Genomic DNA, 15,932 nt, shown 5'->3' with positions numbered 1-15,932 from the left:
GAGCTGCTATGTTTTACAGAAAAAAAGAGCAAGACCATTATACTACAGAAGTGGTAAACATGTGGGTTGCTTGCCTCTACGAATACTTTGAAAATATCAAAACAGAAATTACACAGTGAATGGCCACCTGATGAGCAAATATTCACCAACCATAAAAGGTGTGCATGCATTTAGCAGTTGCACTATGCAAGAGAAAGGATGGTGGAAATCCCCTGTAGTTAAGTGTCAAACAGCAGTGCAAGGATTGGTGTCCATAGACAAGATCCATTTATTGCCCCCCTCCTCAACAACATAAAAGGACACTGATGGGAGATTGTCAGACAAAAAAAAGTAACAAAATGGGAAACAAGAGTACGCCAGAAAAAATTATCACTGGTCTGTAAGCGTGAATCTATGGAGATGCTTACTGATGAACAAGAGGTTCAAGCTTTTTCCGAACACATATTCATCAAGGACTGGCAGAACAACCAACTTGCAAAAGTGAAAGCCAACCTTCCAGAACACACAGCACTGGGCATCCTGGACTTTGCAGAAAACTACACTTGCAGGTACAAGCATGAGGCCCAGGGGGCTTACTGTACCCAAGAGAGTGCTACACTGCACCCCTTGGTAATGTACTACAAATGTGGAAAATGCCCCATGACCATCACAGAAAGTTGTATAATGATCAGATGACCTCAAACATGAATACAATGGGGTCGACGCATTTCAAACTGCAGCTATTGATCACCTGAAAAACCAAAGAAATCTGGAGCTCAACAAGTTGTAAAGATACTGACAGCTGTGGTGCACACTACACATCACAAGGAACTATATCTGATGTTAGCTATGCTGTGTCTGATTTTGGTTTCCCCATACAATGTAACTATTCTGGCTGCAGACACAGTAAAGGTGCCAGTGATGGGGAAAGTGCAGTAATCAAGAGTCTTTCAACCACAGCAGTGAAGAATGGCCGAGCCCTGATCAGAAACGCAAAGGAGCTCTACAACTACAGCATTGCATCAAAAACAACAGGGTAGTGGCAACCAGAAACCTCAGCTGCTTCTGTGATTGTCTCCATGGGATTGCAGTTTGTGAGAATATATGTTGAGCAATGGAGAGAGGTGAAACTTCAGAGTCTGCATGGTAAGTAACACATTGCTTACATTACGTAAATCTTGTTTCATATTAAATGACTAATTTCAATAACCTCATGTAATTCTTTGTTTCCATACCAGAACTTTGAAAGATATAGCCGAGACCAGATGGATGACATCACACACACAGTGCTGGAGGGGTATTGATGGTAGTGGTGAATAAGAGATCTAATGTCATAAATCCAGGGAACATGCTGCAACTGAAAATAGGGTATACAGTGTAATAGGATATACAGTGTACACTGCTTGAATAGTTTACCGATTTACTGAATTTCATTGATTATTATCAATGATTTTCTTGAGAGCCCATTGTATTGTATTATTATATCAACTACAATGGCAAGATAAAGTATGTGAACCCTTTGGCATTAACTGGATTTCTGCATAAATTGGTCATCAAATTTGATCTGATTTTCATCTAAGTCACAACAATAGACAGTGTGCTTAAACTAACAACACATAAATTATTGTATTTTTCTTGTCTATAATGAATACATAATTTAAACATTCACGGTGTAGGTTGGGAAAAGTATGTGAACCCCTTGGCTAATGGCTTCTCCAATAGCTAATTGGAGTCCAATCAATTAGACGAGATTGGAGATGTTGGTTAGAGCTGCTTTGCCCTATACAAAAAAAACTCAAAATGTGAGTTTGCTATTCACAAGAAGCATTGCTTGATGTGAGCCATGCCTCGAACAAAAGAGATCTCAGAAGACCTAAGATTAATAATTGTTGACTTGCATAAAGCTGGAAAGAGTTTTAAAAAGTATCTCTAAAAGACTTGATGTTCATCAGTCCACGGTAAGACAAATTGTCTATAAATGGAGAAAGTTCAGCACTGTTGCTACTCTCCCTAGGAGTGGCCGTCCTGAAAAGATGACTGCAAGAGGACAGAGCAGAGTGCTCAATGAGGTTAAGAATAATCCTAGAGTGTCAGCTAAAGCCTTACAGAAATCTCTGGAACATGCTAACATCTCTGTTGACAATTCTACAATACGTAAAACACTAAACAAGAATGGTGTTCATGGGAGGACACCACAGAAGATTCCACTGCTGAAGTTTGCAAAACTGCACCTGTATGTTCCACTGCACTACTGGCAAAATATTATGTTTACAGATGATACTGCAGTTGAGTTGTTAGGAAGGAACACACAACAAAAAGGCACATCAAACCAACATCAAAACCTCATCCCAACTGTAAAGTATGGTGGAGGGAACATCATGGTTTGGGGCTGCTTGCTTTCATTGCCGGAAAAATTAATTCCCCAGTTTATCAAGACATTTTGCAGGAGAATGTAAGGCTCTGTCCACCAATTGAAGCGCAACAGAAGTTGGGTGATGCAACAGGAGAACGATCCAAAACACAGAAGTAAAATAATCATCAGAATGGCTTCAACAGAAGAAAATATGCCTTCTGGAGTGGCCCAGTCAGAGTCCTGACCTCAACCCGATTGAGATGCTGTGGCATGACCCCAAATAGAGCAGTTGTTAGGGAAGATTCAGAATTTGTTGGTAACATTTGTAAGATGTTTAATATTCATCAAATGTGTGTAAGTTACTTCTCATCAGAATGGTATTTTTGATAATACTGTGGCGAGGTTGCAGTTATCTGTTCTATGTCAAGACTAAGTTGCATGGGCCGCTGAGAGGGGAGAGGTCAAAGTGGCATCATGTGTAAACATATCTTTTACTCCCTACCTTTCCCAGTGGGGAAAGGAGGGTGGCAGTGTCTGGAATCATTCTATGCTCCCTCTAATGTTGTTTCTATCTTAATTTATAGCCTCATTCTCCTCTCCGTGAGTTTGTCCAGGAGTTTGTATTTAGAGTGGGTTGTATCTAAATGACAATTTGATATATGCCTGTTGATCTGGAGGATTGGTTTATGGTTCTGGGGTTTGGGAAAGGAGACAAAGCTGAACGATGAATTGTGTCTATGCTGTCTGACTATGTGTGATCTTTGCTATAAAGGATCCCATTTTTGCCATTGTGTGGGGACTCTCAACTTTTCATTAGAGATACTGAACTGTTGAAAGTCAAAATGCTATAGAGCTTATTTAATTAAAGATGGACTTTTATAACTAACTCTGACTTGTGTGTGTGGTTTGCTCCCATGATTTGGTAAATAGAGGAAATTTCCACGACACAGTTCACCCCAGACATCACAAGAATATTGTTGAACTGAAACAGTTTTGTAAAGATGAATGGTCCAAATTTCCTCCTGACCATTGTGCAGGTCTGATCCGCAACTACAGAAAACATTTGGTTGTGGTTATTGCTGCCAAAGGAGGGTCAACCAGTTATTAAATCCAAAGGTTCAACATACTTTTTTCCACCCTGCACTGTGAATGTTTACATGGTGCGTTCAATAAAGACATGAAAATGTATAATTGTGTGTGTTTTATTAGTTTAAGCAGGCTGTGTTTGTCAATTGTTGTGACCTAGATGAAGATCAGAGCAAATTGTATGACCAATTTATGCAAACATCCAGGTACTTCCAAAGGGTTCACATACTTTTTCTTGCCACTGAATATAGAAATTGTTTATTTTTTTCCATTCTTCGTGAATGGTTAGCATGGCTATAAATGATCGGGAAATTAACTAAAGCACAAATAGACTTGGCTACAAATAAACATGCGGTGAAAATGTTTCACGTGACATTTTGAGTGACATGTAGATGTTTTGTGGTTGCAAGGTGGCTTTCTGGTCTCATTGTGGATATCTATACTTTTGTTCCTGTAACTACACAAAATCATATTGAAATATATATCTTTTTTTAAAGTAAATGTTTACTCTCACACCTTGGCCCCTTTATTTATAGAAAGTCCCATATAATACACACACCTTTGTATTGCACATTTGACATATTTACCTGAATTCCTTACCACCCCACTAAAGGTATCTGCAAATAAATTCATTAAAAATCCTACAATGTGATTTTCTGGATTTTTTTTCTCATTTTGTCTGTCATAGTTGAAGTGTAACTATGATGAAAATTACAGGCCTCTCATCTTTTTAAGTGGGAGAGCTTGCACAATTGGTGGCTGACTAAATACTTTTTTGCCCCACTGTATATATATAATTTTCTGGGGTGGGACTACAAATGGCACCACTTCTGTATAATCATAAATATAGGGAATAGGGTGGCATTTGGGATGCAATAACTTTTGTTTGATAAAAAGGTAAAAGTTACTCACCTTCTCCAAGTCCAGCTCCTTCAGCAGAATGCTGGCGTTCTTGTTGGCTTCTGCTGCCTGCTGATCTTTGGCTTTGACAATGGTCTCCATGCACTGGTGACATTTCTTCAGCAGGTCCTAGAGTATAAAACAAGCTTTGCCGTTGGGAGTTCACCCACACTTTCATAGCGCCATAGTGTTTTACCTATGTTGATATTTTTCAAATTTTCAATTAATTTATTGCCTTGTCTGTTTTATCTTACCTTGTCTGCGATGGTGGCAATGTATCTCATGCACTCGATGTCCGAGGGGAACTGGTTGACCTCCTTCACCAGGTACTGCACCACCTTCACATGGCCCTGTAAGACAGAGGTCAGATGTCAACCTCCCAGGATTCTTCTTCCATTTGCGCACCACCAGGGTCAATATCTAGGTGCAGGAAAGGGGAGCACATCCTAGAGTGCCAAAGTGTCAGATATGAGATATTCAACTATAAGTCAATATCAGAGCATATTTACATAAAGGAGCATGTCACACAAGTGTTTAATCACAGTATAGTTTCATTTGGGTAGTGGTGGGGGGGGTCAGTGATGTACCTTGCGAAAAGCAGCCATGAGCGGTGTGATCTTGCGGTTGTCTGCTGCATCGACATCGGCCCCGGCCTGCACCAGAAGCTGCACCACGTCAAAATGCCCACCATTGGCTGCCAGCCACAAGGGTGTGTTCCCCTTCTTATTACGCACGTCGATGTGAGCACCTCTGAGGATGAAGACGACAGGATGAGTAGACGAATGATATTCTGACAAATGCCATGCTCAATCTCATATTACAGTCATAGGACTGTATCAGTAATTACCTGTTGATGAGGAGCTCACAGAACTTGTAGTGGCCCTTGTCTGCAGCAATGGTGAGCGCCGTGTCTCTGGAGGAGGGGACAGGTGGGGCGTTGACGTCAGCACTCTTGTCCAGCAGCACGCGTCCCACCTCAGCATAGCCACCCGACGCAGCCTCCATGAGGGGAGTCAGACCAGTCTAATAGAGAATGTAGGAGTCAGTAACATACTCCACCAAACAGACACCACACTGTCTAACACCAAACCTCATTCCTAATGTCTGACTTGACTCCAGCTCACATAACGACATGTCATGTTTAGCCGATAGCAGCTGCTCTCACCTTGGCGCGGTGCTCCACGTAGGCCTTGCGGTCCAGCAGCAGACTGACTACCTCCGCCCGTCCCTGGAAGCAGGCCAGGGTCAGTGCCGTGTTGCGGTTGGTCTCGATCTGAGCGTTGATGTCCGAGCCCATGTCCAACAGCAGCTTGACCGCAGGGACGTGGCCGTTCATGGCCGCCAGCATCAGAGGAGAGATACCGAGCTTACTCCCAGTCCTGAAGGAAACAGATACACAATGAGAGAGAAACAGACAGGGAGCAGGGAAAGCAAAGATAAACAGTTCAAGTGGAACTGTTTTAACTACCTTGCAGATATGAAACAAACAATCATAATATCAGTCAAAAATATGCTTCAAAACCAGCGTTGAGGTTTTAAAAATAGATTATTTTTGACAAAACTATATGACGTACATTAAGGTTTTGTGAGCAGAATTGATGGATGCAGTTCAATGCATGATTCATATAATTCACCAATACATTTCTTGGTAGTCGAAACAATCTTTTTATCAGCTTATAAATCACAACTGGCATGGAACATTGTTTGCTGCCCCAACCCATTCGAGATGCACTTTTTCAATGACTGAATATTTAGAACAAAAACAGACTAAGGCTGGGAATGTCAATACAATCAAACTAGCAAGGGCAAAGATCACAAGTCAGTCATATGGTGGCTAATAGGCTAGCGCAGGTGTCAAACAAGGCACGTGGGCCAAATAGGACATAAATGTGAGTATAAATGAATCAACAGTTGAGTCATCTACTTTATGAAATTACAGCCAGGTGCGCTCGCATCAGTGAATTCAACATCAGTTGAGCTGCTTTAGTGTGTCCCGTTTACAGCGAGCAGCGGAGGGACAGTGTACAGACACACCACAGTCCGAGCTAGTCTACTAAAATGTTGCAGTCTGGCTTCGGTTTTTAAAACTTGACAATTAATAACAAAAAAAGAAATCTGCAACAAAACACCATGCAAAAGAGAAACATTTAGGCCTATTACAGCAACATTTGAGCAGTAGTCTAGGTTGGCTAGTCAACTACGATAGCTGTATTTTGCATTCAACCACACCAGTGATTTATTCAGTGCACCAAAGAAAATCACACACTACCGTTCAAAAGTTTGGGGCCAGCATCCCGGAGTCACCTCTTCACTGTTTACGTTGAGACTGGTGTTTTGCGGGTTCTATTTCATGAAGCTGCCAGTTAAGGACTTGTCAAACTAGACAATCTAATGTACTTGTCCTCTTGCTCAGTTGTGCACCGGAGCCTCCCACTCCTCTTTCTATTCTGGTTAGAGACAGTTTGCGCTGTTCTGTGAAGGGAGTAGTACACAGAGTTGTACGAGATCTTCAGTTTCTTGGCAATTTCTCGCATGGAATAGCCTTCATTTCTCAGAACAGGAATAGGCTGACGAGTTTCAGAAGACAGTTCTTTGTTTCTGGCCATTTTGAGCCTGTAATTGAACCCACAAATGTCGATGCTCCAGATACTCAACTAGTCTAAAGAAGGACAGTTTTAATGCTTCTTTAAATCAGAACAGTAGTTTCGGCTGTGCTAACATAATTGCAAAATGGTTTTCTAATGATCAATTGGCCTTTTAAAAATTATAAACTTGGATTAGCTAACACAGCGTGCCATTGGAACACAGGAGTGATGGTTTCTGATAATGGGCCTCCGTACGCCTATGTAGATATTCCATTAAAAATCAGCCTTTTCCAGCTACAATAGTCATTTACAACATTAATGTCTACACTGTATTTCTGATCAATTTGATGTTATTTTAAAAATTGACCCAAAAAATTGCTTTTCTTTCAAAAACAAGGACATTTCTAAGTAACTCCAAACTTTTGAACGGGAAGTGTATATATGTTTTAAGTTTAAATGTTACAACAACCTATAGCTACATTTTTGTTATTTGGAGTTGAATACTTTTTGGTTAGGGCTGCAAGTATAGCAGCAAAGGCAGGACAAATATTTATCTTTTGTTTTAATATGTTAAAACGCTATATACAAATCAGCAGACATAAAAAGGGCCATGTTTTTTCTAATAAAACAATGGCTAGTTTGGGTCGCAGTTGCATGTTCTTTTTGCAAAATCAAATAGGCTATGTCAGGCCAGCAAAATTGTGTTTTTTTAATATTGTCCGTACGCTGATTGAGTTTGACACCCCTGGGCTAGCGTATCTATTTAAGTAGCTAGCTATTTATTTAGCGAGCTAATAACATGGCACCTAACGTTAGCTAGCTATGCCATGTCATTGGAGGAGTGGGTGAGTGACCGACTTTTCCCCCTCATCCTTTTCGGTGGCTACAGCTAGAGATGCGGCATGTGTCATTTGGTTAGCTAGCAAGAAACATGAATCACTTTGGTAGCTAGCTAGCTATACTGAACTTGAACGACTTATTCACAGTTAGCATATCTCTTAGTTGTCAATCATATATATTTGGCATTGATCAAACATGCAGGCAGGCAAGTTCACATTGATGTCAAAGCATGGGTTGGGAGAAGCATGCAATGACAGGCAGGCTGCAGAAGGACGAGAAGGCTACTATTACCCATTATATATGAGTGCAATTTTGACAGACAACTAGTTGAAAAAGTTGAGGGTTTATCAAATGTTAGCTTGTTAGATTTTAGCTCATCTTGCTCTGGATAGCATTAGTTGTTGATCTGGTTGTTGATGTGCAAAGGCCACTGAGGGAAAGATACCCTTTTCATGGTTGTTTGATCAATAGGATTGTGCAGTTCCAAACTGTTAAACTCTCATGTTATTTTAATATTTGCAGAAATCCATTCAGGTCTTTGTTGCTTTTAGTGAATGCGTTCTAAAGATCTAAAGCCACGCTATTGTTATTGCCTGTAAAAAAAAAAAAAAACTGTCCAGTTCCAAGTGAATGACGGCAGGCCTGTGTGGGAAATGGCTTATTTGCAAATAGGCCTACTGTAGCTCTGATTGGCTATGGCGCACCAGTGTGCGTAGAATCCAGTCCTGGACAGTTATTTGGTTTTATTTACTGCAGTGTCTATTAATTGTCCAAAAGCACAACTGCTAACAAATGCCTTACTATACCTAATTCCCAAACATTCTATGAATTTATAAAAACATGAAAATGACCATTTAAGTGCTCGCTTGTCATAAACTGGAAAGGAAAGGTGTCATATTCTTTCTGGGGGTATGATTCAACTGATTTTAATAAGATTTCATGTTGCTAAAATGCTGTCTGTTCCACTTTGATATTGGGATAAAGGCAGAGGTGCAGCCTGCACATGGAAACAAACTGTGGCAATGAGGGCTGGTTGTAGATACCTGGAGTTGATTTCAGCACCAGCGTTGAGGAGGATCTTGATTATGTTGACATAGCCTCCTGAGGCGGCTAGGCTGAGAGGAGTGTAGTCTGAAACGTTACGGTGCTCCTTGTTGGCCCCGCGCAGCAGCAACAGCTCTACCACCTGAAAGGAATGGACCACAAGTTATTCAATCCACAGAACACATTGTTTTTCTAAATGTATGGAGTGTTAAACTGGTCTAGACAGGAAGTTGGTGTCTGTCTGGTTGTCCGGACTGTTGTTTCTCTATGGGGTGGTTCAAATCGGGCTGTCAATGGTCGGTCTGAAAGATGCCAGCTCTGATCGCACTACTGAACTTGACTTCATCCAGCAGCTCCCTTGTATTAGTTTAGCAACCAGCAGTTTGGGCCAGTTAAGAGCCCATAGTTCAGCCATTTTACTTGGTCTCTGATCCTATAACAAGTCACTGATGTGGTGTTGAACGCAGAGCAGCACCTCTTGTCTTCCTCCAGAGCAGGCCAGGGAGAGAGGTGTGTCTTTGGTTCTCTCTGACTGGGCTTCGATGTCCCCTCCTTTATCCAGCAGGATCTCCACCACGCCAACATGACCCGCTGTAGCAGACAGGATCAGAGGGGTGAAACCTGGGGACAGACAGAGGGACAGACACTTAGATTACTCTCAAACATCATACACAGATATGGACTCACACTTCTACAGACAAATGATCAGGTTCTCTTAAAATTGACACATTTACAAAACTAAAGCAACAACTAACATATAAAAAACAAAGTATGGAGTGTGTACCCTTCTTATCCCGGTGCTCGATGTTAGCCCCGCGAGCGATGAGCACCGACACCAGCTCCTCATGGCCGCCTGCACAGGCCAGCGTCAGAGCGGTGTCATGATTGCTCTCCGTCTGAGAAGAGATACAGTCAGCGTTATTTTCCTTTTCCTGACGTATTACTACTATTAGCTTAGGCAGTGTGTATTATCAGATAAGTTGTGTGACGTACGTGTGCGTCGATGTCCACAGAGGGGTAGAGGGGGAGCATGGAGGGTGGGGACTCTGCGTCGATTGGCGTCTGTGCTGTGGGTGTGGGTGAGGTTGTAGTGTTCAACATAGGCACTCTGCTGCTCACTGCTGCTGAGGGAGAGAGTTGTTAAAACCTCTTGAGCTGACAGCCCTTTTGCACTGTTTGCTATGGTATGCATCAATCTAGCAAGAGGACAATATTTTCAACTGTTGTAGTGTCCACCCCCCTCGATGCCATTTGAATGAATAAGCCTTTTTATACTTTATATGTCCATATATGGTTACAATTAGTTTTAGAAACACCTACCCAAAAGATTTCACTTTCTTTATTACTTCACCAAACATTAGTAATTAGACATTAGTAATCTTCAAAATGTGTTACATTTGTGAACATCTTAACATGTTGGCCATTTAAACAGCATGCGCCCTCCGTATCAACAACGGGAGAAGCACAGTGACAAGGTATTTTTCTTCATTCTGAGCATATGTTTTGGGTTTGCCGCAGACGTAACGGAACTTTTGACTTCCACACAAAATGACTTCTGTCACTATTTTAGGTTTAAGGAAGTCTGTAGGTTTCATTCTTTATCGTAGAGCTACACAAGTTACATATACAGATGTGTGCGCTCGAGACGAATGCAACGAGCGATCTCCTATCGCTCTGCGATGGACCAGAATTTTCCAACGCCTTGATCACATCTACAGCGCCGTTGCGCAAAATGGTACGCAGCATCATCTGGATATGTGTGCAACAAAAGTTCGACATTCACCTTTCGCTACCATTTCTGTCAGGCCCGTCTACGCGTACAGTTTCACGGATACGTTCGATAAATCCAACGTATGCACCACACAGGTCGCACTGCAAACTGCCTCTGCAACGAAACGCTGCAAAGCAAACGCAGCGTTCCATTGGAAATGGATGTACTTCTGGTGTACCAAAATGCAATAAAGCTATCGGTGTGATCGAGGCGTAAGCACTCAATAACATAATATCAGTCATTCTAGTGCCTGATTTCGGCCACTGTAGTCTTAAGAGGTTTTAATAAGACACAACTTTCAAATTATAACCAAATCGTATTACATTAGAATTTAAGGATCAAGACCATTTGTGAATTCTGTTTAAAATGTACTGAAACTGTGTTGAGTATTAAGGAAATGGATGGGGGAGGGAACACTGTCACTACTTATAGTTATTAGAAGAACTAAGGAAAGAGATGAACCAGAGTCTACAGTAACTGCTCACACACCTGCCATGATATCGTCCAACGTGTCTGTGAGCGTCTGTGCTGGTGTGGCTACCATAAGTCCATCAGGGGCCTGGGTGAGAAGGCCCGGTCCCAGGCCTGTCAAATGCTGCCCCAGCATCTGCTGCTGGCTCACCATCGCCCTCTGCAGGTCAGGGCTGTCGAGGTAGTCTGCTGTGCTGAAGTCTGTGGATTGCTGGAGGGCCAGGGACTGGACAGGTACGAAGCTGGCCTGCAGGCCTTGGGTCTGAGGAGGAGAGGTTGGCGGGTGCTGTTGGGCCTCTCTGTACAGGATGGTGTCCACCTCGGGCAGCTTGGCATAGTCCACCTCTTCATCCTCCTCGTCCTCATCATCTTCATCGTCATCATCATCGTCATCCTCCTGTTCCTCGTCGGTGGAATGGAGCTGCCCATCGTGGTGGTGGTTGCCCTCCCCGTCCCCCTCAGTGTTGAAGCCCGGCTGTGCAGCCTGCATTGGCAGGGGGGTGCCGAGCTTCTCCACCCCTGCCGCCTGACCCGGCTGCCCCGGGTCGTCCTTCAGGCCTTTGGCCTCCAGGTACTCTTTGGTGAACTGCTGCTGCGTCTTCAGCTGCAGCTGGCGCTCCACCTTCTGCAGCTCCTTGAGGATCTTCTTCTTCTTCTGCACCTGCTCCTCGCGGCTCTTCTTCAGCTCCTCGATCTTGTCTTTGGTGAGCGGCTCTCCCTGGATCAGCTCTAGAGACTGCAGCTGGGCCTTCTCTATGGCGGAGATCCTCTGGCCCAGCTCGTTCAGCTTGCCCTCCGTCTCCTCCACAATGCATTCCAGGGGCTGGTATGGGTGGAAGGGGGGCAGCAGATCTGCATCTGGACTGCCTGCAGCGACGGGGCTACCCAGGTGGGGGCTCAGCCTCTGCTTGGAGCTGCCTGAGACAATCACACAGGACAACACAACCAGTTAGCTACGAGGTTGTACCATTCAGTATTACAGTAATCATTACCTGTAACATTTTGATGCCTTGTGCAGTCAACTGGTGTCTAGTGGGCTTCTTGGCCAGGGAATGAACAAAGTTGGACATGTATTTGCTGTTAACACACGTTGTATGAACTGACCTTTTGTGATGACCGGTGGAGGCGTTGTGATGTTGGAGGGGACCCTGTCTGGCTCTTGAGGAGGCACCACCATGGCCAGGGCTTGGAACGGAACTCGTGGAGCCTGTTTGGGTAAGGTAAAGTGTAAGATAACATAAAAGTATAATTTGGTATCAACACGTCATCCAGACAAATAACATGTTTGTAGAAGTAGATGTTTGTCTATAGGCAAGTCAGCAGTCTACCTGAGAGGTGTCATGAGAGGTGGGTGTGAGCTGAGACATGTCAGGCGTGGGGACCGATAGGATGTTGTTGGGGTAGTCGAGGAGGTAGGACACCACGATGGTGTGTCCACCCTTAGCAGCTTCAATCAGCATGGTGGAGCCATCCTATGTGAAACATGTACAAAACACACGTTACCATTAGTCTCAGGTTCATGGGAGAAGTTACAATTTATACAATTTATAGGAGTTACAGAAAGGTTAGTCTTTACAGGAGTCCATTAGAATGCTTGCACTCTTAACATTAGATTTATCTCCTGAGACCTTTCCGCCCAGGAGCTTGGGACAGGAGAACTCACCTTCAGTCTGTGTGTGGGGTCGGCCCCGTGGGCCAGCAGCAGCTCCACCACGGCCAGGTGACCCCCAGCGCAGGACAGAGACACCACAGTGTGATCATTGTTGGCCGTCGCCCTGTTAACATTAGCACCTGGTGGAGGGAGGGAGACAAAGGACAGGGTCAACCTAAGCCCACCTGCAAAAAGTAGCAACACTACGACGTGTTAAGACGAATGTATCGTTGTGTCTGTCCGCGGCTCAAGTTCAAATGTGTCAGATGTCTGGTGTGTGGTTGTTATACAGGGAGGAGGTAGAGGCACACCTTTGCTGATTAGGAACTGCACAGTACACAGGTGTCCCGCTCTGGCTGCTTTCATCAGAGGGGTCCTGCCCCCCTCCGATTCATGTTCCTGCAAGACAAACAGAAAGACAGAAGTGAGTCACGTGGGCACACAGAAACACATGAGCCTATTCAAGCAGCAATGTATACAGCATCTTAAAAACGCCCAGGCTGCATCCCAAATGGTACCCAATTCCCTATGAAGGGAATATTTTAGGATGCCATTCGGGAAGCACACCCACACTTATGCAAACATGTAAACAACTCGTGCAAAAACGCTATGTATTGACATGAACTGTTCCCCCATAGATGAGGGCAGGACAGAGGGTTGGGGAGAAGTCTCACCAGGTCAGCCCCCGTCTGCAGCAGCACATCAGCCACGTCTGTGTGTCCGTTCTCACAGGCATACGTCAGCGCTGTGTCTCCCGTCGCCGTGGTGGCGTGGACATTTGCGCCTGAAGACAAGAGTACAAGTGTCAAATTACACACTGAGGGTTGTGTGTGTGCTCAGGATAAAGAAAAACTTGAGGAAATTGTTTTTATAGCCAAGTCAATTTCAATAAATGAAGTTGGTAGAGTTTGGTTTGAGAGAGACAGGCTGTCCTTCTTAGGAGAGGTTGTGCTCACCTGCAGCCAGCAGGTATTTGACCAGCTCCAGGTGTCCCTCTTGAGCAGCCTCCATGAGAGGCGTGGAGCAGCCCAGCTCGATGTCGGCCCCGGCCTTGATGAGGAAGTCAGACACCTCCAGGAAGCCCCCACAGCAGGCGAGCGTCAAGGCCGTCTCCTGGGTCTCCTCTGTCTGAGCGTTGATGTTGGCACCTGCAGACAACACAGACAACATAGACAAAGGGACAAGGATTCATCAGATGATTTGGCCTGGAACAAATTTTAAAGTAGTACTAATCTATTCCTACTGTTGGACCCCAGAATTATTTTCCCCGATTTGTTTTAGAAAAGCCAGCTTGTCCCTTTTGCATTAACTCCGTAAGAAAATAATCTTAAAACTGTAACTGAACATCATATCACTTGGATTCCTTCATTTTATTTCCACTTCTGCATTTTGCCTCAACACTAAGCTTGGATGGACAATATACAGGTGTAGGATCTTAATTTGACCTACACAGAGTCCACAAAACATTAGGAACATCTTTCCAATCTTGAGTCGCACTCCCTTTTGCCCTCAGAACAGACTCAAATCGTTGGGGCATGGACTCTACAAGGTGTCGAAAGCATTCCACAGGGATCTTGGCCCATGTTTACTCCAATGCTTTCCAGTTGTGTCAAGTTGGCTGGATGTCCTTTGGGTGGTGGACCATTCTTGATACACAGGAGAAACTGCAACATTGCGTGAAAAACGCAGCAACGGTGCAGTTCTTGACACTCAAACCAGTTCGCCTGGCACTTACTACCATACCCAGTTCAAAGCCATTTAAACTAGCCTTTGCCCATTCACCCTCAATGGCACACATACACAATCCATGTTGCAAATGTCTCATGGCTTATAAATCCTTCTTTAACCTGTCATCTACACTGATTGAAAAGGATTTAACAAGTGACATCAATAACGGAGCATAGCTTTCACCTGGTCAGTTTCATGGAAAGAGCAGGTGTTCCTAATGTTCTGTACACTCAGTATATTGTCACAGAAAAATTATCCTACAGCAACAGGATTTAAACGTTTAAGTCCATAATGTTGATTCATCTGTGTTTAGGCTATTAGCTGGCCAAAAGAAGGATACCTAAAACTGCAATAGCGTTAACATAACTGTGCTAGTGTGGGTTTTCAGTGGATTTATGTAAATCACAAAGCTCATCTGCATTTCCTGCAGTGTTGGAAAATTCTCAGCAACAAAAGGATGATCAAATAAAGATCCTACATCTGTAGTAAGGAACAAATCTCTAAACCGAAGCACTTGTTTATTTCAAACGGAGAGAAGTCCATACCTTGTGCCAAAAGCAGCGCTACCATCTCCTCGTGGCCCTCTCGTGCAGCCTCCATGAGTGGAGTGTATCCCTCATCATTAACCTCCTCCAGGTTGGCGCCCCTCTCGATCAGCAGGGCAGCTAGCTCTACATGCCCCCCACAGGCTGCCAGCGTCAGCGGCGACTCAAACGAGTCAGCAGGCATGTTGACCTGCGCCCCGCTGTCCAACAGCAGCCGCGCCACCTCCACATGCCCATCCTGAAGAGAAGCAGAGACAACAGGGCTCACCAACGTGCACAGCCATACTGCACCTTGTCCAATTTAATTGTGCTGCACAACCTAAACGTGTTCCTGTGTCTGCGTTTATTCACCATACAAGCCTCCATGAGTGCTGTGTGCATCTCGTCTGTCTTGTGCTCTTGGTCGGCCCCAGCCTCTAACAAGAAGCGCACCATGTCCAGGTGCCCTGTGTGTGGGAACAAGAGGAACAATGATAAACAATGCTCTGGGTGCTTCTTTCCTACAATTACAATTCCTGTTTAACATTCATACTTTTTCAACATACGTGACAACATTAGATCACTTCAGTCACGGATATCTAGACAAAGACCGATCGCTCTGATGCATGGGTAAGGGGTTCATTGTCCAGGACGTACCTTTATAGCAGGCCAGCGTAAGAGCACTTTCCTTGAACTCGTTGGAGTGCGTGTTGATTCCAGCACCGTACTCCAGGAGCACCCGGGCAACCTCCACGTGTCCCGCGCTGGCCGCCTCCATCAGGGGGGTGTGGCCGTTTTCATTGTGGTCCTCGATGTTGGCGCCTTCCTTCAGCAGCACCTTCACCACATCCAGGAAGCCGCCCGCACACGCATACGTCAGCGCTGTGTTACCTGACAAGAACAAGGACAGAGTGTTAGTGTTTGTGGACATTCACAGCAGATGTATATAACTGCATGTGGTGGGAAAGTATGACATGCACGCAGCCGGTTTGGGTTCCGA

At 44.3% G+C, this 15,932-nt stretch overlaps 1 protein-coding gene across 9 annotated transcripts in view; it reads right to left on the bottom strand.

Moving 5' to 3' along the window:
- The window catches only part of LOC112258321 (ankyrin repeat and KH domain-containing protein 1-like), a 65,557-nt gene that overhangs the window by 28,784 nt on the left and 20,841 nt on the right, over positions 1–15,932 (bottom strand). For 6 of the 9 annotated variants that reach the window (XR_006084114.1, XM_042327100.1, XM_042327103.1 and 3 more), the window contains exons 6-24: positions 15,590–15,823; positions 15,305–15,399; positions 14,954–15,191; positions 13,637–13,828; positions 13,355–13,464; positions 12,992–13,079; positions 12,693–12,820; positions 12,358–12,501; positions 12,134–12,236; positions 11,048–11,947; positions 9,781–9,911; positions 9,572–9,683; positions 9,263–9,408; positions 8,787–8,929; positions 5,484–5,697; positions 5,166–5,341; positions 4,906–5,068; positions 4,573–4,668; positions 4,331–4,447 (exon numbers count right to left, since the gene is read on the bottom strand). Coding sequence is in view for 8 of the 9 variants with exons in the window: in XM_042327100.1 (XP_042183034.1) it covers positions 4,331–4,447; positions 4,573–4,668; positions 4,906–5,068; positions 5,166–5,341; positions 5,484–5,697; positions 8,787–8,929; positions 9,263–9,408; positions 9,572–9,683; positions 9,781–9,911; positions 11,048–11,947; positions 12,134–12,236; positions 12,358–12,501; positions 12,693–12,820; positions 12,992–13,079; positions 13,355–13,464; positions 13,637–13,828; positions 14,954–15,191; positions 15,305–15,399; positions 15,590–15,823 (3,530 nt within the window). In the remaining variant the exon portion in view is untranslated. The remainder of the gene's footprint in view (positions 1–4,330; positions 4,448–4,572; positions 4,669–4,905; positions 5,069–5,165; positions 5,342–5,483; positions 5,698–8,786; positions 8,930–9,262; positions 9,409–9,571; positions 9,684–9,780; positions 9,912–11,047; positions 11,948–12,133; positions 12,237–12,357; positions 12,502–12,692; positions 12,821–12,991; positions 13,080–13,354; positions 13,465–13,636; positions 13,829–14,953; positions 15,192–15,304; positions 15,400–15,589; positions 15,824–15,932) is intronic. The other 3 variants (XM_042327101.1, XM_042327104.1, XM_024432625.2) reach the window with 1 other exon arrangement.

This window comes from Oncorhynchus tshawytscha, linkage group LG09 (assembly GCF_018296145.1).
Source record: "Oncorhynchus tshawytscha isolate Ot180627B linkage group LG09, Otsh_v2.0, whole genome shotgun sequence".
Lineage (NCBI taxonomy): Eukaryota > Metazoa > Chordata > Actinopteri > Salmoniformes > Salmonidae > Oncorhynchus > Oncorhynchus tshawytscha.
This window is presented reverse-complemented; position numbering and strand designations above follow the sequence as displayed.